General features: G+C 46.7%; 1 protein-coding gene across 1 annotated transcript; it reads right to left on the bottom strand.

Moving 5' to 3' along the window:
- Positions 1-6,989: 6,989 nt before the first annotated feature.
- ZDHHC19 (zDHHC palmitoyltransferase 19) lies at positions 6,990-19,769 on the bottom strand. The gene is made up of 7 exons (XM_039850853.1): positions 16,520-19,769; positions 16,052-16,173; positions 15,343-15,482; positions 14,354-14,526; positions 13,858-13,963; positions 8,612-8,697; positions 6,990-8,258 (listed from the first exon to the last, which is right to left on the bottom strand). Exons 1-7 carry the CDS (start codon positions 16,663-16,665, stop codon positions 7,787-7,789), a joined length of 1,245 nt encoding a protein of 414 aa, XP_039706787.1. The 5' UTR covers positions 16,666-19,769; the 3' UTR covers positions 6,990-7,786.
- Between the last annotated feature and the right edge of the window lie 3,480 nt (positions 19,770-23,249).

Below are 23,249 nucleotides of genomic sequence, written 5' to 3'. Positions count from 1 at the left end.
GTCTGGCTCTGAGGAAGCCTCCCCGGCAGGCCAGATGGGTGAGCCTGGAAGGGTGTGGACCCTCTCTACCATACCTCAGGGGCAAGCGCCTGGGACCCCACTGTGCAGAAACGGGGTGGGACGGAAACCAAACAAATTGCTCCTTTAAAGCCACCTGAAATTCATGTTTCAGGAATGTTTGATTTTGGGTTTCTCTTTCCTGCAGCAGGATATTTAAAGAAAACAAATCTTTTAAAGCTTCAACTCCAAAGCAAAGAGCCCTCTGTGTGTCTACTTCTGGTCTCCACTTCAGGAACAAACCAGCTTTACTCTTTGGTCTGGACTGTGTCCAAGGCAGATAGAAACTCTTGGCCAAGATGGGCACAGCCCAAGTCCCTGCCGAGGGTTCAGAGTGAGCTGGGCACAACCCGACCTTGAGGCCTTCCAGAGGCTTCCATTCCAGGGCACCCTTAGGCCAGATGCCTGGGATGGCTGACAGAGATGGTGATGCCAACTGAGAGCAGAGAGGGCCACATCCCTGCCCCAAACCCAAGTCCAGCCAGCTCTTCCCCTGCGAACAGATACTTGGTGGGGAATAGAGGGAGCTGAGAAGTTACCCAAGGAAAGTGACCCAGGCTTAGCACATCTGAGATTTAAAATAAGATGGCCCATCTTTAGCCTTGGACACTTCCGAAGGATTCAAATCCAGAGCCTGAGAAAGGAGGCCCAAGGAGGGGAGATGGAGACAAAAGGGAGAAAGAGTTACTCCTGCCAGGGTCCCAAGCTGAGTCTGGCCTTCCACTGCTCCCTTTAGAGCGACCCCACGCCCACCCAGTGCCAACCTGTACGAGGAACTGAAAGTACTCGGAGTGCCTTCCCACTGAGCCCTGTGTGGTCCCACAGCGCTGTGAGGTAGCCCAGTATGGGCTTTCGTTTCCCTTTGCAGATGCAGCGACAAACGGCAGCTCTAAGAGGCTAGGGGCTTTTCCAGGGCCACAGCACCAGGAAGCCACAGAGCCTGCTTTCCAACCCAGGCCTCCTGAAGCCCAGTCTGTGCTCTCCCCACAGCGTCCCTGCCCCAGCCGGGAAAAGAGTCGGCAGGAGAGTACCTCCCCATTTCTGTCAGTGCCTGAGGAACAGATATCTAGAAAATATTGAGCAGGGGGCTTTCCCAGCCCAGATGGCCAAGGGTCCTGCTCAGGAGTCAGTACCCTTGCCTAGTGACCTAATGTCCCCCAACCCTGCTATTAGGGGACAGGTGAGGTTCAGGTAAAGCATCCTGATGGGCCATGGAAGAAGCCCTGACCAGGGCCCTGTTCATCTTAGGGCTTGTCTGCAGACCAGGGCCCCTCCTCCCTGGTCACTGAGTCATGGACTCCCACAAGGTCAGGGCAGGAGTAGCCCTGAGGATCCTCCGGAAAACTCTGTCCTTGCAGATAGGAAGATGGAAGCCTGAGGACTGCCCAGGGTCACGTCCCTAAAAGTAACAGCAGCACCTTCCTACAAGTCATTTTGAGATAATGCAAGTGAAGCACTTAGCCCACAGTTAGCAAACTGATACCATTACTATCGTTCTCACTTGTGATTTTGCCCATCTGAGTTAAGTCAGCAGGCCTCCAGGAGAGGAAGGAGTCAGTCCAGGCCTCTGACACATCTGGCTTCTCACCATGGAGTAGTGTGGCAAGGCTGAGGAGGAGATCTGGGACCAGCCTGACCTTTCCTCTCATTAGATGTGTGATCCAGGGGAAGCCCTGCAAAACCTCTCCCCCCCGTGCCCTGGTTTTTTTTCTTACTAAGAAATAAGCTAATCAGTGGGTTCTTTCTAGTTTGGGAATGCCCAGTTTCAGCAGCAAAATGGCCCAACCAGAAAGCAGCTGGGAAACTATGTGCCTGGCTAAGAGGAGGAAGCCCAGGTTGGAGACAAAGGCGCCCTGTGCAGGCCTGGCTCAGAGTTCTGTGGGTTTCCATACCCAGGCCCAGGGGCTTCCAGGAATCACAGTTAAAAGTTAATACTTGAAGGTTGCCAGACAGTTTGCTTTGGGTTCCTGGAAGCTGTAGTCCAGGAAAGGTTGGGGGGACATGGGGAGAGAGGCAGAGTGAAAATAGGAAGAGGGTAAAAGGCTGTAAAATAGGAAGAGGAAGAGGAACAAGAGAGAGAAAAGAGACAAAGTGGAAAGGTGAGAAGGGGTGAGGCAAAGACAGGCAAAAAGACAGACTGGGATTTGCAGAGAGACAGCAGGCAGAAGGAAGCCTGGGCAGGAGGGGGCAGTGGCTCTCACTGTGCCCAGACACATGGCTCAGAACACCATAGCTTTTGACTTCCTTCATCCTGGGACACGGCCCTGCCACAGAACAGAAGCGACAAGGTGCTTTCTTAACAGGAATGCCTGCACCATGAGGGCGGGCAGAGCCACTGGGTGGTCCTCTTGCTGCTCCCTTGAAGATTCTCAGCCCAGGCATCCATTCCCCTTTGGCCCAGAGGCACCAATGTTGGTTGATTTTCTGTAAACCACCACCACAAACCTCCCTTCTGAAGCAGCACCCTTCACCTTTGCTGCTCGGGGAACTCGCACCAAACTGGGCAGGAGCAGGCTGCTGTTGCTATGTGCCCGGCATCCAGAGGCCCCAAGCAGATCACAAAGTCCTGACTTGGGTATCACCTAGATTGTATTGTACCGTCAATTAAGCATCTGCCATCTGTCAGCATGCATGCCAAACTCTTTACATGGCCCGTATAATAAATCCTTGTAACGGCACCATGAAACACAATTGTTCACTTTACGGTGGGGAAACCAGGCAATCTGGCTTCAGAGCTCATATCTTAACCACTGCTCTAAATTGAAAGAAAATTTATTTCAATATTCAATAAAATTATGCCTATGAAGCTCATTGCAATGTTAAAGGCTAAAGAAGGTTTGGCCCTGCCACGTAGAAGCAGTGTGCCTTTGGGGCAGTGGCTTGTTTGCTCAGTGCTAGTTTTTCCTCTCTAAAACAAGAATAACAGCTTCAGTGTTCTTACAAGGATTAAAGGTGATTCTATGAACCACTTAGCGCAGGCCCTGGCCCAGGCAGTGCTCAATAAAGTTTTTGTGACCCAGTAGAGGCGAGAAAACTTTACCCCAAGGCCAGTTCCCTCCAGCCACACTCCACATGCAGGGACTAAATAGGATGACTCGGGTGCTGTTGGGGCATCACCTGGTGCCAGGCACTGGGTCCAGGTGTCCAGGATGGTCGGCTAGTGAGGGGCCTGTGCCCTGTGAGGTGTTAGGGTTCTAGCCCCTGATCCCAGGATACTGCTGCAACTTCCTCTGCCCCATCTGCCCCTGCCCTGCCCCACTCTCAGCCACCTGCAGGGCCCCTTGGGTGGGGCGGGCAGGGCAGGGCAGGGTAGGGCTGAGCAGGAGGCAGCAGGGCGTCATTATCACTCCCAGCACAGGGCTGAAGACAGAGTTAAGCCTGGCCTTCTTATCAGCTCCCCACGACTTGTCCTGAAATGTACAGCCTGGTTCTGAGGAATGGGGACTGGAGGGCGGAGCCCCCTGGTCACTGCCCAAGTCCTTCCCCCTCTGGAGTGGTTCCAAGAGCAAGAATGGGAGAGGCAGGCAGCCTGGGAAACAGAGTGCCACCATGTGATCCTTACCATGTGATCCTAGGCAATTCCTTTCCCCTCTAGTTCCTATCTATGAAATTGCGGGGCAACTGGATGAGGTGACCCTTGAGTCCCTGTAGCTCTCAAGAGTTACGATCCTGTGACTGCCTGTGAGGTAGCCATGATCATCCTGTTTATAGACAGGAACTTGAGGCCAAGCAGAGGGAATAGACTTGCTCCCATAGCACTGGTTGGTAGCAGAGCTGAGTGGCGCCTGACTCTCAGCCCAGGGCTCTTCCCACCCCGACCTTCTAGGCGGCCCAGGGAGTAAGGGTCTGTAGATGAAGAGGGGGCAGCTGCCTCCAGGCTCCAAAGGACTCCATCAGGTTCCAGGAGTGAGCTATGTTCCTTTCAGACGGGCTCTAGACACGTGGGAACCTGGCGGCCATACAGGGTGGGGGTCACTGCTTGGCTTTGGCCCAGGGAAAGGCAGGGATGGCATGGCATGGTGTGTGGAGAGCAGGCCCAATCACTGGGCCCTGAAAACACCCTTCCTCTTATCAGTGGACCTAGGACTGCAAGCGGCATGTCTGAGTGTCACAGGCGAGTTTATCAGAAATGAGGAGGAGGCAGAAAAGAATCGTAGGGGCAGCTCAACTGAAGCCTGGCAGGAAAGAAACTCTGAGGGAGGCCCAGTGCTTAGGAAAGAGGGTGTCAGGGGTGGGGTCAAAAGAAGGGGTGGGCTAGGTCTCACTTACCCCACGAGGAGCAGAGGAGTCTGATCCGAAGGACACTGCCAAGAAAATCTTAGAAATCTCAGGTTGGCAGAGACTAGAGAGACCCAGAATCTGCATCCCAAAGCAGGAGAGGTCGTGGCCTCCTTTGAGAATCTAAGGAAAGTTATGTCCCTGCTCAATGTGGAAACCGAGGCCCAGGCTGTTCGAGGAGAAGACTCACACCTGGCTTAGAGCTTGGACTTTCCTGCCTGAGACTGGGTGAGTCTCCCACGTAGCTGGAGCCCAGGACTCGGTATTAAAGAGAAAACCACAGGCTCAAAATGGTGTCACTCGTGCTAAAAGCCCACGATACCAAACCTAGATTTAATACCTGATCTAACTACAGTTTTGCCCTCTCCTAGAAATGTCATTTTAACCAATCTGGAATTTTCTGGTTAAGCACCAATAAAGCAATTTGTCACGTAGGCACCCTCCATCCCTCACAGAAAGAAAAGGCAATCTGAATGATAAAAACCCTTCCCATTCTCCTCCCCCCCACCCAAAAGATGTCCTGTCCCCAAAATAATCCTTTCTTTTCTTTTACTAATAACTCCCTTGCTCCACCCTTCTTTCTATAAAAACCTTTCATTTTATATAACCCCTCAATGTCCTTCTAGTTGCTAGGTGAGGATGCTGCCCAATTCATGAATCATTTAATAAAGCCAATTACAGCATCAAATTTACTTGGTTGAATTTTGTCTTGTAACACAGGTAAGTGTAGTCCTGATGACCAGTCACCCAGCTCTGAACCAGGCAGGCAGCGGGGCAGGGCAGGACTAGGCCTTCCCAGACCCTGAGGCCTAGTCTTCTTAGCCCCCTGCACAGCTAGGGTTCCAGGCAGGTGTCATCCTGCACCCCGCCAGTTCCATGAATATTTCTCCATCCAGACCCTGGCCCAGGTGCCTGGATTCTCTATCCTCTTCCACTCTGGCCCAAGCCCAGGCTACCCCGAGGACTTCCATCTGGGAGGGGGCCTGAGAACCCCGTGGGTCCCGATTCTCACCACCTCTCTTTAGAGCCAGGCAGCCTGGGCTGAGCTGTGCCTCCTGAACACAGACAGGAGACTCACACAGATTTGCGTGTCACATATACACCTGGGCTCAGGGGCCAAAAAGGCCTCATGCCTTCCTTCCCTCGCCATGCGACCATGTACGGTGGGCTTCCCAGACTAAATGAGGTTGCTTCAGCTTTACTCATAAATATGGGCCCTAAGAATTTTAAATGTGCCCACTTAAACCATTTAGAGCAAGGCCCAAATTAGGCTGCCTTTTTGTATGCCAGGGAATACCCTGCACCCCTCCCCAGAACCCAAGCGTAATACTGAGTTAAGCAGAGCTGAGGACTGAGGAAAGGCATGAATTCCAAGTGGACTTGGGACCTGGGCAGACACTGAGATCAGGGCAAAGGGGATGAGAAAGAGCTGGAGTCCCTGGGATTGAGCAAGGCTGGCAGGGAGCCCAGCGAGCCAGAGCCACAGTGACAGGTGAGGCTGGGGCTGGACACGGAAGGGCCCAAGGCCACCACAGCCAGTCAGGGTGGGAGGAAGAGGAAAGGACAGCCTTGTGGGGAACTCAGAATATGACAACTGGAGCCATGTCCTACATCGTAAGTCACCTACCTCCCTGGTCTGGGCTGGCAGAAGATTGAGCTCCTGTCCTAAGCACACAAGCATGTGCATGCCCACACAGGCACACGTACCTCCACAGGTCCCTGGGGCATTCGTCTGACTACCTCACCCCAATTTCACCTGAATGTAAGGATGGCGGGGAGCAATGTTATTGGTGCCATCCTCACCTCCTAAGGCAGCAGTTCTAAATCTTCAGGGTAGCTGGAATACAGCTGGAATATAGCTTGATAAAAGTTCCAATTCATATTCCTCACCCTACCCCTACCCCGTGAATCTGAGTTGATGGTCTGGGGGCCCAGGTAGATAATTCTGAGAAGGCGGTCTTTGGAGAAACACTGGGTGGTCTTTCAGCTGTGTGGTGGAGAAAATAATCATAATCATACCGCTGCATTCATTGTGTGCGTACTGTGTGCCAGGTGTTTTGCATGAACCATCTTACTTCATCTGACAACCTTCTAGGAATGTGCCATTATTTCCATTCGCAAGGTCACAAACTGGCTCCTAGAAGAGTCACAGTTTGATGTGCCTCCCGCTCACCCCACCCAAAGGGGCTTGCAGACTCACAGGGCTTGGCACCCATGCCAGGGACAGTAGAGACCAGGTGAGGGACCAGGTGAGGGACCAGGTGAGGTACCAGGCGAGACCCATTAGCAAGAAAGATGGAATATAATGGAGGAGACCCTCACCCTCCACCACGCAGGGATGAGACAGTGGGAGGGCCCACTCCCAGACAGGGCCAGCTCCAACCCACCCAGGAGGCTCTCGGGGAAAACTAGGCCAGGCTTGATGAACTCCCAGGCAGTGGGCGCCCCCTGCAGCCAGACATGGGTGAAGCAGAGCAGGGGCCTGATCGCTCCAAAAGCTGATATCCTGAGAGTGCTGTTTTCTCTTCCATCAGAGAAGTGGCCAGGACAGCCCTTGTGCTTCTCACAGTTGCCCCATTTTAAGGATGGGAGAAATGTTGAGTGTCTTGCCCAAAGTCGCAGAGTCAGCTAGTGTTGGACTCTCCTCCCTCCCAGGGTCTTTGTCCCAGTCCCTTGTAGAGGTCCCCAAAGCTTTTGGCACCAGGGGACCGGTGCTCCTGTGAAAATCTAATGCCAGATGATCTGAGGTGGAGCTGAGGCGGTGATGCTAGCGCTGGGGAGCAGCTGTAAAATATAGATGGAGCTTCTCTCACTCACCCGCTGCTCACCTCCTGCTGTGTGGCCAGTTCCTAACAGGCCACAGACCAGTACCAGTCAGCGGCCCCGTCCTTAGAGCACTCCCATCCCTAGTCTCCCTCACATCCAGGACAGACATGCACAGCAGGGCAATTCTAGGAGGCAGGCAAAGGGTGTTTAATGAGCTTTGGGGACTTTTGGCACTTCCTCCAGGGGAGTGGGCAAGGGTGGGGCTCAGGAGGTGAGGTTTGGGTGAAGGGGCTCCTGGCATCTCCGGGTGTGAAGGGGCGAGCTTCGTCGGGGAGCCTCCCGCAGCATGGGCGGCAACACTGGGCCTCCGTGGAACTAAACACCAAGTGGGGCTGTAGACACTCTTCCCAAGCTCCCACCCCACAGCTCAGGGCCCTGCTGGGGAGGAAGAAACTGTCCAAGCCACTACTGCCCCCAGGCAGAGCAAAAGGGAGTGGGCTGGCACCACCGAAGGTCATTGCGCCCCCACTTCATTCCTAATGCTTCACCTCCGTGTTTCATATATTGGGCTTCAGAGTAAAAACTGCTTTCAAATAAAAGAAACTGACCCCAAAATTATAAACCACTGGACTAGTCTCGATCCTCATTTTAGCTGAGGACAGCAAGGCCCAGAAAGAGGTAGCGACTAGGTTAAGGCTAACCAGGAGTGAGTGGTGTAGTTTCTTCCTTTTGTCTCTCCAGGGACCCCTGGTGTATTCTGGAGGGCTGTGACTCCAATTCCGACACTCCTCGGGTCTATAATCCTCCTCCCTTGAGCTCTGAGTGCTCCAGCTTTAGGGCCAGTCCAAAATGAGAGGGAAGCTTCCCCCAACAGCTGTATAGTCCACCGATGCCCTTCTCCCAAAACACACACACACACACACACACACACACACACACACACACTCCTCACCTCCTGGAGAGCTGCAGCCTCACCACTCCCTGGGGGACCTTTTCCTGGTTTGCAGAGAGTCAGAGGTTGGGGCTGGTGGCCAGACCCAGGCCCAGGTAGGGCTGGGGGACTGAGCGAGGCGGGGCACATCGGGAAGTGCAGGTTCTGCATGGGCACCCAGTCGGGCTCTACCACTCTCTGCATACGGACAGCTTCGGCCATGTACCTGGGGAGCAATAAGTCCGATGCAAGGAGTAGTGACCTCCCTGGCCTCGTGCCTGAGGTCCCCGTGCCTCCTCAGCTTGGGAAACACTCATCCTAAGGCTTGGCTCTGCAGAGGGCTGGGGCCAATCTCACCCAGGCTGCAGTTCCTCTACCCCATTTCTTGGGGCAAGAACGCACAGAGGCATGGAAGTGGGGAGGCTCCCACAATGCCCTGGAGGAAACCCGAGAGGAATGTGAACAGTGAGTGGAAGGGCCTGGGAGCTGTGCTAAGAGGCCAGGGGAGATGACCCAGCTTCACCCCACCCTACCAGTCCCAGGGGCCACACTGCTCAGATCTCTGGTTTGCCAACTCACTTGGGTCCCAGCGGTGCACAAATTGTTAAATACCAGTTGCTGGCACAGCCATGGTCGAAGGGGTTGTATCCCTGCAGGTATCGGCACTGGAGGAGGGTGAGGGGGGGAAGAGCAGCTCAGAGCCAGCAATACTGCGCGGGCCACCCCGACTGGCCCTCCTTCCTGGAGCCGGTCATCCCAGCCCAGTGCTCCAGCAAAACTCCCAGGACAGAGAGGCGGAAGAGTGAGCTGAGGCTGCCCCTAACCCACTTCACAGTGACTCTCTCCAGGCAGCCCTGGCACTGCACCCACCTCACCTGCCTTCTCAGGGATCCTTCCCATCAGCTCTCTGCAGTATCCTCCTTATCTCTGTCTCCTTTGGCCACACACATCTTCCTGCTACCTCCTTCCAGACAGATGTTCAGATTTTTGCTGCCAAACTGCTCCAAAGACAGTCACGCACACACACACACCCGGCTCCCTCCACTTCTCTACTTTCCCACCTCTCATTTTTTTCTAAACTTGTGCTTACACTGAATTTCGCTATCTGGAAGGGCAGTCGTATGACACCTAATCATATTCCCCTAACCAAAATCATATGGCCCTGGAAAATCTGGGCTGAAGGTCCTGAGTGCCCAATGCAGTAAAGGTCAAGCCCAAAGGTCAAGTCCTCCCCTGGGCACTCTTGACCAGGTTTTCCTCCTCCCCTCCCTGCTTCTTCCCCCCTTGGGCCTCACCCTCTTCCTGAGCCCCCTCCTAGTGCAGGCTGAGTCTCGCTCAGACTTCAAAGAGTCTTAGCTACAAAATGTTTGGCATGACCGAAAGTGGCCCAGCAGCATCCCTGCCCACCACCAGCTCCCCTGTGCCCCCTGTCTGTTACTAAGACTTTAATATTCAACGCTATTCTCTACCAAAAGGAAATAGGATTCCACGCAGGGTAGCTGACCCCTGGGGGAGGAAAAGTCAAGACAGCTCCAGAATGTCCTATTGTTGCCAAAAAGCAACTCTAACCATTGTGATATTTTGAGTTCTGCCTACTTAAAGGTGTTTAAAACATTTAAGAGAAATGTATTGTATTTGCAATTTTAATTAAATGGCTTGGAGAGTTTCATCAAATTTACAATCAGAATTTTAAAGAAATACATGTTGATTTATTAGATGTACATAAAGTATAGAAAATATTGATGGTTCAATGCTTAAAGGAATAATTGTTTAGTAAATTCCTAATAACTGACTAATAATAAAGCAGAGCACCTTCCTCTCTCTCCTTTCTTGGGACCCCCTGAGACATGAATGGAATCTAACAGCTCTGAAGTTTCTAGACTGTCCTTTCTCACTGGCTCCAGACCTGGGTCTCCTCCTCCAACCCCATGTTTCCAATGCCCTTCCGGTCCACAGGACCAAAACCAGACTGGGCATCTTCCCACTCCATCTCCCTGCTGCCCTGGCTCTCCCCCTCCCCCAAGGATGAGGGCACAGTCTTCTCTCTCTCTTTCCTTCCTCTTCTACCAAAGCATCATGGAGTCCTTTGTCTGCATGTTCTCTCATTTGCCATAAATATTTGGGGGCTTTAACAATGTTCTAGGCACTGTGCTGGTGAAAGAGCAGGCAGCAGGCCAAGAATGCAAGGTGCAGGCAGAGCAGCGGCCCACGAGGCAGCAAGAGCTGGGCCCGGAGAGGCTGGGGTAGGGCCACTGCAGGTGCGTTCGGTTTCAGATGCTGCTGTGTTCAGTTGGGAAAGATTAGTCTAAGGGCCGCCTGCCAGCTCTGGCCACTTGGAAAGTGCAGCTTTGGCGTGACAGTAAGGACAGAGGCCAGGCTGAAGTGGGGCGAGGAAGGTGAAGAATGGCACGAGTGAGCACAATCAACTTTTTCAGGAAACATGGCTGAGCTGGAGAGGAGAGTACAGTAGATGGAGTGGAAGCCTGTGATGTTAAGGGAAGGTTTTGCTTTGCATTTAAGATGAGAGAGACATGAACATGTGTAAATGATGATGGGGAGGAGTGATAACAATAATAACAGCATATATAGCACTTACTTGTACTAGCCACTATTCTGTATGTCTTATGCATATTAATCCATGCTGCCTCCTACTTTACAGATGGGGAAACTGAGGCACCAAGTAACATACCCAAGATCTCCGTGATGGTATGTTGTAGAGCTGTGGTTTGAGTTTATGTGGTCTGTCTCCAGAACCCTTGCTATCATCCACTAACCAAGTGGCCCCAGCAGAAGTTGTGGCCAAGGGATGGAGGCGGGATGGAGGTACCTGAACTGGGGTCTGCAGGAAACAGGAAAGAGCTTTGCCTGGTGAACCACAGAGTGCCCACCACATTTAGGTTTCTTAGGCTGGAGCTCCTGGATTGGGAGGTCCCATTCTAAGCAGTGGAGGGAGGGCAGGCCTATGGCCTGACTGGGGTTGGAAGAACCACAGATGTGGGAAGGGAGAATGTTGCCCAGGGGAGGCTGAAATGTATGATTTTCTATGTAGAATCAACAGAAAAAGCTATTAGAACTAATAAGTGAATTTAGTAGAATTGTAAGGTTCAAAACCAATATTCAGAAACCCACCATATTTTCTTATCAGTCATGCACTGTATAACTATGTTTTGGTCCATGGCAGACTGCATATGCCATGGTGGTCCCATTAGACTGTAATGGAGCTGAAAAATTCCTATCTCCTAGTGACGTCACAGCCATTGTAACATAACAGTGCAACACACTACAATTACCTACACTCTTCAGTACAGTAACATGTTGTACAGGTTTGTAGACTAGATAAGCTATATCGCATAGCCTAGGTGTGTAGTGGGCTATACGATCTAGGTTTGTGTAAGTACACTCTACAATGTTTGCACAACAAAATTACCTAATGATGCATTTCTCATAATATATTTCCATAGTTAAGTGATGCATGACTATAATAATAAAAAAAGAAATTCGAAAAAAATTTATAATAGTACAAAAACATGAAACATTTAGAAAAAAATGTAAAACAATATATGCAAGATCTATTTGCTGAATGCTGCAAAACACTAATGAAAGAAATTGAAAAAGACCTAAATAAATGGAGAAGTATACCATGTTCATGAATTAAAAAACTCAATATTGTTAAAATATCAGTTTCCCAAATTGATCTATAGGTTCGGCGTGATCCAGATGAAAATCTCAGCAAATTTTTTTGTAAAAATTGACAAGCTGATTCTAAAATTAACATGGAAAAATCAGATAAACTAGGATAGCCAAAAGAATTTTGAAAAAGAATAAAGTCAAAGAACTTAATATACAGCTACTAATCAAGAGTGTGGTATTGGCAAAACAATAGAGAGCCCCCAAATACACCCACACCCATATAGTCAATTGATTTCTGACAAATGTGCAAAGGTAACTCAATGGAAGAAGGGTAGTATTTTCAATAAATGGTGCTGGAAAAACCCATATGCAAAAAAATAAAGCTTGACCCATACTTTGCATTACATACAAAATTTAACCCAAAACAAATTGTAGGCCTAACTATAAAATCTAAAATTATAAAACTTCTAGAAGAAAACATAAAAAAAAAATCTTTGTGACCTTGGGTTAGGCAAAGATTTCTTAATTACAACACCAAAAGCATGATCTGTAAAAGAAAAGAAAAAAAACTGACTGTGTACTTCATCAAAATTTAAAACTTCTAATCTTCAGAAGACACTGTTAAGAAAATGAGATGACAAGCCACAGACTGAGAGAAAATGTTTGCAAAACACATATCTGAATCTAGAATATGTAAAGAACTGTTAAAAGTCACTAAGAAAACAACCCAATTTTCTTTTAATAAGCAAAAGGCTGGAACAGATATTTAATCAAAGATGGCAAATAAGAGCATGAAAAGATGCTCAACATCATTCGTCATTAGGAAACTGCAAATCCAAACCACAATAAGATACTTTATACACTGACTGATGAGAATGGCTAGAACGAAAAAACAACCGACAACACAAAATGTTAGTGAGGATGCAGAACAACTGAAATTCTCATACATTGCAAAATGGTACAGCCATTTTGGAAGGCAATTTGGCAGTTTCTTATAAAGTTAAACATACAGTTACCATATGACTGTGCAATGTCAATACTAAGTATTTATACCCAAAGAAATGAAAACTTATATTTACATGACTGTACACCAATGCTTTTACTGTCTTTACTTATAATCACCAAAAACTGGAAACAAACCAAATATTCTTCAATTGGTGAATCGATAAACCAGCTGATGGAATACAAATGATGGAATACTGCACAGCACTAAAAGGAAGAAACCACTGACATGGGCAACAACATAGATGAATTTCAAATGCATTATGCTACGGCTATAATTCCATTTATATGAGACTCTGGGGAAAAAAAAACTGTAGGGATAGAAAATAGATCAGTAGTTGCCAGAAGCTAGTGGCTGCAAAAGGCCCCAAGGGAATTTTTGGGGGTGATAGAACTGTTCTAAATATTGGTTATGATGGAGGTTACAGGATTGTATGTGTTTGTCAAAACTCATGTAACTGTGCACTGAAAAGGGGTGAATTTTACTGTATGTTAAAAAGAGAATCCTATCATGGCTTCCAGGTTTCCAATGCACCCAAGACTAAATTCTCCACCTGACTTTTTGGACCTTTTAAATCTGGCCAACCCCAAGCAGCCCACTTGACATCTTTGCCATCTTCTGCTCCACTTATGACTGTTTCTTCACTATCTTATTCTCATTCCGCAGACCTTCAGTCTCCAATGTCTTTTTGCAAACTGGCCCCGCACCTGCAAGCCCTTCCCTAGCTTCTGCCTATCCCAAATCACTATGTGGTAGGCCCTGCTCCGCAAGGCGGTCCTTCCTGAACTCTATTTCCTTTAGGCGTCTGTGCTGCGCAGCGTAGGACAGGACCCTCAGATTGTCCACGGGTGTCTAACGGGTATTATTCTGATTTCAGGTTCTTCATCAACACAAGCACAGCATGTAGCCTTGCTCATCTCTACACCCATCCCTCAGAATAACGCACATGTGGCCCAGCACACAGTAGGACCTCAATGCAGTGCACCCAGGAAGGAGCATAACGACCGAGATCCACTAGGAGGCGCGATTTGAGCTGAGTCTCGGTCTGGAAGGGCTAATGAGGCAACTTTGAGAGAGGTCAGGCCATCAGGGATTAGGGCAGAGGAGTAAGAGCGGAAAGTGAGAAGGTCCAGGGGGCCCTACGTGAACACCCACAGCCTGGTGCGGTGGCGCCGCGCTCGGCCCCGCGTACCTTGCCCTCGCAGGAGCGCTCGGCCGCGCTCACCGACATGGCCTGGATCAGCAGCAGCAGGAAGAGCGGCACCAGGAAGCCGGTGGCGGGTACAGCCACCACGATGCTGCGCACCAGCTAAGGAGCATTGCGGCCGACTGTCTTCCCTGGCCCCGCTCCTCACCCCCGAATTCGCCCCAAACAGCCCTGCCCACAGCCAGCCCAGTCCATCCGCTCCCCTCTCCGATCCCGCGTAAACCTCACCCCAGCCTGCGGTTCAAGCTCCAGTGCCACCTTTAGCACCCCTTATCTGTGACCCAGCTAGATTCTTACCTCTTCGCAGTTCCTCCCAGCCCCGCCCATCTCCCCGGCCCCATCCACTCTCTCCTAGTCCCAGACTGGTCCTGCCAAGCAGCTTCTCTCTTTAACCCTGCCCACCACTAGCCCTGCCACCGAGAACCCGCCCCTCGGCGCTTCCCGCCCTCCCCACTGCTCCCTACCAGGACCGGGAGGATACGCTATGACTTTGTCTATGGAGAAGGGCAGGTGGGTCGTGCGCAGCAGGAAGATCACGCAGGTGACCAGCACGGCGCCCGAGTAGAGGCATAGGGACAGGACGAGCAGCATAAAGAAGCGGAAGTTGCGGTGACCGATGCAGTTATTGACCCACTTGCAGTGATGGTCAAAATCCTGGGCGAGAGGGGGCAGGCCTCCAGGACCCGACCTCTGGCCTAGCCTCCGTCGCCCCTAAATCTGAGACCTTACCTCCACCCCCTATGCCACCTGCCCTTGGCCCCACGGGCTACCCTTGCTCCCCCCACCCCCAACTGAGCCACAAAGTCCCTAACGCTGGCATTCCAGTGATTAGAGCACTGTTAGGGCTCTGTGGCTCATAAGGTCGCCTGTCAAGAGGCCTTTAGAAGCAAGGCCTTCCTGGTCTTCTGTGGGACACATCCTGGTGGAACTTGGGCAGGACATAGAGTATCTCTGTGCAGGATGTTTTCTCATCAGTCAGATGAGAATAATAACACCCTTGCCCAACCAGCCTTCCGGAGTTGTAAGGACTACATAAGACAGTACATTTGTAAACCTTTGCAGGCTGGGCAAGTGAGAGAGACAAGCCCTCAGGTCCCAGGAGACAGCCGGAGAAGGACAGGCCTGCAGCCAGTCTGAAGGCCTTGGGTATCTAGTGTCAGTGAGCCTGGGGATAGGACAGGGGTGCCTTCCCTCCTCCTAGCCTGACCAGGCCCAGCATAAATGTGGATGCCCTTGTGTGTGTCAGCACCAGTGCAGGCCAAGGCCAGCCTCTCAGGACAGATGCAGGCAGAGAGGCGGTGACCTACAGGAATGACCAAGAGGGGCTGGGAGTTACTGTCACTCTTGGCCTTTTGCAGTCCCTAAAGTGGTTTCATGCCTGCCACTGGCCCCCGTGTGAGTGGGCCTCCTGGTCCAGGCCAGGTGCTGGGGGTTGGGGGGCATGTGTGGGCAGATGAGAGAGGCACTCACCTCCACACAGATGTTGCACCAGGGGCAGTGGTAGGTCCGGGGTGGGCGGTGGAAGCAGCATTTCTGGCACCAGTGAAGGCGGAAGGCCCTGTGGTTCACCCATACCACATGCACCATCATGGGCCCCTGTTCATTGGAGCCTGGCATGAGAAAAGAATTGGGCAGTATCAGGAAGCTCTTCCATCAGTCTGTTGCTGGTGGTGGGGAGAGGCTTCCTTTCCCCTGCCGGCTCTAGAAACCCCATGGCCACAGTATCACTGGACTCCAGGAAAGGTGGAGAGGAGGTAGACAGAGAAATTCCTCGTCCCTGCTGAGTAAGCTGACCAAGCTCAGAGAGGTTGTCAGTCAAAGAGAAGGCGGGTTTCCGCAAAAGGAGTTCTGTGAGAACTCGGGCCATTGAAATCGTGATTGATGCTTTAGGGAGTTTACGCAGTGGAAAGAGGAAGAGAGAACTAAGCTGTTGTGAAGCTCTGGTTTCTCTCGCTGACCTGTCCCGGCCCACCCCTCCAAGGCACCTAGATTTCTGTTTTTCCACATCTCAGCAGCTTGGGAAATGAAGTGCCAGAAATAGGGCCTGAACAAATGAGGACATGGAGTGAAGGGGTTCTGAGGCCCAGGGAGGAGAGATGGGAGAAGCACTTTAGAAATCATCCTGCAGGCAGGAGCCATTAGGATGCTACCTCCTTCTTCCAGGGGACCCAGGTCTCACCTTGATGCAAGATGCCGGGGTCTGAGAAGTTGAGTGAAACAAGACTGAAGAAGGTGAGCAAAAAGAGGAGACTTGTGACGATGGGAAAGGCCCACTCCCCGTTCTGGGCCAGCCACCTGCAACTAAGACCAGAGCACGACTCAGCCCTGATCTGGGGTGGCCTGAGGCTGCCCCCAGGACCCAGTCGACCTCTCAGGACCCACAGACCTTAAAAACTGCTCTAAATCTCCAGGCTATTGACAGGTCCATAGAGGCTCCACCAAATGTCCCTCGGTATTATCAGCCACCAGCAGCACCCAGACGCACCAAGCACTCTATACATCTGTGCCTTTGCACATCCAGTTCCCTCTACTTAGAATATCCTCCCTTCCCTGACTGCTGTGCTGAACTTCTCCTGCGTGCACACTGTCAATCATCTGTTTTCCTTTCTCTCTGTAAGAAACCTGCCAGCTTGTACGGTAGACTCACGGGAATGCAAAGAAGAGGCCGCTGAAAACCACCAGCAGCACAACATTGAAGGCAGCAAACAGGCTTGGGAGGATCCAGGGAAGTGGGGCCTGAGGCGGAGGATGGGACTCCTTCATGAGGGGCATAGCATCCTTCAAGACCGGCATGGCTGGACCACTGGTGCCCCCAGGGGAGATCAGAGCCACCAGGCTCTCTCTCCCCTGCTGGCTCCAGGAGCCCCATGGCCACAGCTGCCCCGGAAGCCACAGCTCAGGGTGGAAGGAAAGAAGTCCCAGTGTGACATCACAGAAGATGAGGAGAATGAGGAGAATGAGGGCCAGGGGCTCTTCAGCAGAACTGTCTGCAGCCTGTGAATGCCGCTTCCACAGCAAACCCACCCCACTCTGGGGACTGAGAGGTCCTGCCCCTGTGAGGAGGTTAGCTTCGAGACTACATGAGATTAGAGAAACATGGAGGGAGAAGGTGGGTGATTTTAATCACCCTTTTGGGCTCAGTGTTGATTGAAACAGTACTCATTGCTTACTCTATCTCCATTTTTTTTCCTTTTTGTTATTAAAAAATTCCACTTTGGGGGAGGAGCTTCTCTCATTTCCAGGGTTGGCTTCATGACAATTCTGATCAATGAGACGTAAGTGGATGTCTGTCAAGAGTTTCTAGAAAAGCTTTTGCCTTCCTGATAAAAGGTAAAGGACACAGTTGGCACAGCTCCATTCTTCCCTTCCTGTCCTGAACCTAGGCGTGCTGGCTGGGGTTGCCACGTTGGATCCATTAGGCAATAAGCCAACATGCTACACAAACAGAATGACATCAATTACATTGTTGAGTCTCTGTCCCAGCCTTGAACTGCCTTCTCTGAGCTGCTGATTATGTGAGAAAATAACTAGGTTTTCTGTTGCATGCAGCTGACATTTGTCACTTGTTTTAGCTGCTAAGCATCTGAAACCCTCTATGTTTGGAGGATTCCCTGAACTGTAAGTCTCGATGAAGGGCAAAGACCATTTCCCCATCCCGTTGGAGCTGAAAATGCCAAACACTCTCATTCAAAGCCTCTCTTGTAACCAGCACACAGGCTTGTGACCTAGGCGCCACCAATTAGCCTCAGAAATGCTACCACCGACCAATAGAGGAATCTGTTGAGACATAGCAACTGTACATATTGTCAGAGCTCCCATGTGTTGAAGTATAATGGCTGTTTCCAATGTCACTTTAATTTCAACAGAGACTGTATTATTCTTCAACATGGATAAAAATTGTAATTCCAAGATTCTTACTTTGAATTGAGCTAAATAAACTGGCACATTTTGAGGAAATTAACTAAAAACAGAGCAAAAATCCCTTATCATACAATTACTGTTACTAACATTTTCTTGTCTATTGAAACATTTTTTCTTCATGATATTCAAATTAAGAGGTTAAAATCATTATAGTAAAAATGTTAGCTTATAAGATACTTAATAAGATTATATTTTAAATATTAAAGTTTAAAGCGTTAGGTATTTTCACTTGTTATTATTTACTCTAACTATACATGTATGCACATTTAAAATATCTACATATCAAAATATATTAAAATTAAAATTTTAAAGATATATGTATGGTAGGAAAGAATTGGTAGTTTTGAAGAGAAATGATCTTTAGATAACACTGTTTTCAACATGATACAGTAAAAAGTTATTATTTGCTTTCTGCCTATTCTACCTAATAATAGAGAGTTATTATCTCATCTAATCCAAATGAGTAATGCTAATGGGGTCTATTCACTCACATACTTTTTAAAGAAATTTTACATCCTGTTTTTGGAAATTTTATGATCATAGACAATGATTATAAATAAATAAAATGAAAGAAGAGTTCTCACTTCTAAAAAAAAAAAAAGAAAATGCTGAATGTTACATTACCTTCTGCTATGCCATGTAAAGGATTGTTAGTCTGATTAATAATACAGCCAGCACTATAACCATTTCTTATCCTCAAGCAACTGTACTCTTATGTAGCAACAACTTTTTTTGATGTTGCTATTTTCTGATACTGGGCCCCAAATTCAGAAGAATAAAATCAACCTTGTGTCTTTTTGACTGCTAGATAATACTAAAGGCTCACTCCTCCACCCTATAACACATGACATGGGATTCTCATGTATTGATGGATATTCAAAACATAGATACAATTAACGTGCTCCATATTTTCTTTATATGCTCAACAATCATGTAAGAGCTGCCCTATTTATTGGGCCCACATTGTCGGGCAAGCTTATAAATAAAAAAAGAGAATTTAATCTAGGTTTGGTATAGCTAAAGAGTTATCGATATGAATAAGTTTTTCAGTAATTTGCATACTCTTTCAGAGTGGGTAAAATCACACTGGAGTTCAAGTGCAAAGTCCAACACAGAGATAGTTAACAAATTGCCTTCTAAGGGTATTTTATTCCTTGGTTTAAAACATTCATGTCAGTTGGCAGCAATTGTGGCACACATTCACAGAACAGATTTATCAGTGTTTTCACTGTCCATTAACACATTTTCTCCTCAGGTTAATTATCATTGAGGGCCAGCCAGGCATACTGGCCTCCTTGCTGTTATCAAACACTCCTGGTATATTCCAGTCCTGGGTTCTTTGCACTTGCTGCTCTCTTACCCTGGAAATTTCTGCAGAGTGTGCTCCCTTACTTCACCAGCTTCTTTGTTCAGTTGATACCTTCTGCCTTTATCCAGATGCCTGCACTTCCAATTATTTCCCAATGGTTGGATTTGGGGTTGATGAATGTAAATATTTAAACAGCTCTTGCATAATTTGTAAGACGTTTTCCAGAAAGTGTGTATATGTTTATACTCTCATTATGAGCATACTTATATTATACTAAAACTCAAAATTAATATTAACATTAAATAATTTCTCTAATTTTATAGATGACAAATGATACCTTGATCTTATCATTTATAGCTCCTTAAATTACTTATAAAATTAAATATTTTTATGCACCTACAGGTCATTTTATTGTAGTTGTTTTGTGACTTGCCTATTTACATCTTTTGTTTGTTCACATTTCAATGTGAAAATATTGGGGTATTTTTCTTTTTTTAAATTGTGGTAAATATGTATAACATAAAATTCACCTTTTAAACCATTTTTAAGTGTACAGTTCTGTGTCATTAAGTACCTTTACATTATTGTGCAGCCATCACCATCATCCATCTCCAGGACTTTTTCATCTTCCACACAGAAACTCCATACCTATTAAACACTAACTCCTTCTTATTTCCCTTCCCACCCAGCCCCTCATAACCACAGTTCTATTTCTGACTCTATGAATTTAAGTATTCTAGGTACCTCGAATAAGTAAAATCATACACTAGCTGTCCTTTTGTGTCTGGCATTTAGCATAACGTCCTCAAGGTTCATCCTTGGCTGTTAGCAGTCCTGAAAATTGGTATGTTGTAACATGTATCAGAATTTCCTTTCTTTGTAAGGCTAATAATATTTCATAGTATGTATATATTGCATTTTGTTTATATATTTATCTGCTGATAGACATTTAGGTTGTTTCCAACTTTTAGTTATTATGAATAATGCTACCATGAACATGGATGCACAAATAGCCATTTAAGTCTCTGCTTTCAATTCTTTTGGGTATATATCCAGAAGTGGAATTTCAGGATTATATAGTAGTCTTATGTTTAATTTTTTGAGGAACTGTCATACCATTTTCCATAGCCACTGCAGCATTTTACATTCCCCCAACAATGCACAAGGGTTTCCAATTTCTCCACTTCTTGCTAACTTTTTTTTAGTGATATTCTTATCACTAGGGGTAAAGTGGTATCTCATTGCGCTGTTGAAGAAAGTGGGTTGTTTTTTTTCCTGATTTGCAGGAGTTCTTTTACATTAAAATTTTGGCTGGATTTATTGCAAATGTGTTTCCAGTTTGTTATTTGCCTTTTAATTGTGTGTGCAATTTTTAATATAAAGTTTTTGTTACTTTTATGTAATCAAATATATTGATCATTTCCCTAACATCGTCTTACCTTACTTCTAAGTCTTTCCCTCTTTTTCTGTCTGATAAATATTTAACATTTCTTGTTTACTTTTTCATTTAACTCTTTAAACCACCAAAAATTAATCCAGGTACTAAGTTCCTTATATATATTAAAGTCCATGAGTGGCATTGTGAAGTACCTCCCAGATCCTCCTCCAGAAATGAAGAATTTATCTCCCCAGCTGTTGAAAGACAGCCTCAGCTTGAGGGATTGCCTCCCCTAAAGACAACTGCTCACCCAAAGTCCCGCCTCTTTCCAGGGGGCAGCTTATATCCAAGGAGTGAGCAACATGAGGGTGTAAAGGCCCAGCCACTTTGCCCCAGTGCAGGACAATTCTGAAGGGCCTTCCCAGCCTCCAAGTGACTTTAGGGGTTAGCTAAGGCTTACCTTGGGCCCTTATCACAGATTGACTGCTCCCTTTGCTCAGTCCCATTTCCTTCCCTTCCCCTCCACAGGTTTTGATCCCCAAATCATTCCCTAATAAACATTCTTCATGTTAATCTCTAGAGTCTATTTGTGGACTTTTTGTTTCATTAACTTATTGAGTTTAGTACCATGTATTTCAATTTTTGTAGTTTTAGAATTCAGGGGGCTTTTTGCATTCTTAGTTATCATCATCTGAATCTCTATGATGTAGCAAACAAAAGCATCATAACGTAAAACTATTCACTAATAAATAAGAAATGAGGTCCTACTCAAAGATCGCCTTTTATTTTAAACTAGCATCTTCCTTTCCTATCTCAACTGCAGTGTAAAACAATACCATATACAGGTAAAATGGCAACTTATTGCAAAGTTCAATTTCAAATTTTGCCCCCCAAAAAGCAGAATTTTTATGAATTTGATAGAAGTGATATTAGAATACCATTTAAATCACCCCCAAACTCTAAAACATCTAAAGATTGAAGAAGGAAAAATAAAAAAGGTTGACAAAAAAGAATGGCTAGTGATATCACTGGTAAATTCTACCAAACATTAAGGAAAGAACACCAGTCCTTCTCAAACTCTTCCAAGAAATAGAAAAAAAAAATACTCCCTAATTTATTCTATGAGATCAATTTTACTCTGATACTGTCTGATGCCAGACAAAGACATCACAAGAAAAAAAAACTACAGAGCAATATCCTTTATGAATATAGATGCAAAAATCCTTGACAAAATACTAATGGACTGAATCCAGTAGCATATTAAAAGGGTTATACCCCATGACCAAGTGAGATTGATCCCAGGAATGTAAGAGTGGTTCAACATACAAAACTCAATCCATGTACTACATCACATTAATAAAGTGAAGAAAAAAATACAAGACGATTATCTCGATGCAGAAAAAGCATTTGGCAAAATCTAACACTCTTACATGATTAAAACACTCCACAGACTAGGAATAGAAGGGAACTTTCTCAAACTGATAAAAGGCTTTTATGAAAAGGCCACAGCTAACCTCATACTTAATGAGGACAGACTGAATGCTTTCCCCCATGAGATCAAGAACACGATTAGTGTGCTTGCTTTCACCACTTCTGTTTAACATTGTACTGGAAGTTCTAGCCAGAGCAATTAGACAAGAAAAAGGAACAAAAGGGGTGTTGAGGGGCTGAATGAAAAAGGGAAGGGATTAAGAAGTACAAATTGGCAGTTACAAAATAGTCAAAAGGATATAAAATACAGCATAGTAAATATAAGTCAATAATATTGTAATAACTATGTATGGTGTCAGGTGGGTACTAGATGTATTGGAAGGATCACCTTGTTAGATACGTATATGTCTATGCTGTACACTTGAAACTAATATAATATTGAATGTCAACTATAATTTTTAAAATGTTTTAAATTTTTTAGAAAAAAAAGTGAAGCATATACACTGGAAAGAAAGAAGTAAAACTATCTCTAGTTACAGAGGACATAATTTTTCATATAAAAAAACCTTAAAGAATATACACACAGATACACAATTAGAGCTAATAAATGAGTTCAGCAAAGTAGCAACACTATTCATAATAGCCAAAAAATGGAAATAACCCAAACATTCATTAACTAATGAATGGATAAAATATGGTATGAAAGAACATTACTTAGTGATAAGAAGGAATGAAGTACCGATATATGCTACAACATGGATAAACCTTGAAAACATATTAAACGAAAGAGGTCAGACGCTAATGACCACATATAGTATGATTCTATTTAGATGAAATATCCAGAATAGGCAAATCCATAGAAAGAAAGTAGATTAATGGTTGCCAGGAGATGGTGGGAAGGAGGGATTGGGTAGTATGAGGTTTCTTTTGGGGATGATGGAAATATTCTGCAATTAGATTAATAGTGATAATTGCACTACATTATGAGTATACTAAAAACAAATGAATTGTTTAGTCACTTTAAAATGACTAAAATGGTGAGTTTTATGTTATGTGAATTTTATCTTAATAACAAATTTTTTAAAAGAGGGAGAACAGCCTTTAAATATCAAATGATTATAGAGCTCTGAGGAAAATCGATGAAATTCATGTGTTTTTTACAAAATATTTTGATTTTTCAAAAAATGACCCTATACCAAGAGAGCCCAGACTGAACTTATAAGTGTTCTATCATGTTACCATACAATTTTGTAGGGAAAATTAAGCCCCCGAAATGAAGAATGATTCATTCTTCTTGGTCCTGAAAACCAGTGTCTGACAGCTTGCAGTCCAAAGTTA

Source organism: Pteropus medius, unplaced genomic scaffold, assembly GCF_902729225.1.
Source record: "Pteropus medius unplaced genomic scaffold, Ma_sr-lr_union100, whole genome shotgun sequence".
NCBI lineage: Eukaryota > Metazoa > Chordata > Mammalia > Chiroptera > Pteropodidae > Pteropus > Pteropus medius.
This window is presented reverse-complemented; position numbering and strand designations above follow the sequence as displayed.

Coding starts and splice junctions, on each gene's coding strand:
- ZDHHC19 (XM_039850853.1), bottom strand. CDS start 16,665: ATGCCGGTCTTGAAGGATGCTATGCCCCTCATGAAGGAGTCCCATCCT. Junction 15,483..16,051: donor CCCCGGCATCTTGCATCAAG/GTGAGACCTGGG, acceptor TTCTCATGCCAG/GCTCCAATGAACAGGGGCCC. Junction 8,698..13,857: donor AGCGCTCCTGCGAGGGCAAG/GTACGCGGGGCC, acceptor ACCCTCCTCCAG/TGCCGATACCTGCAGGGATA.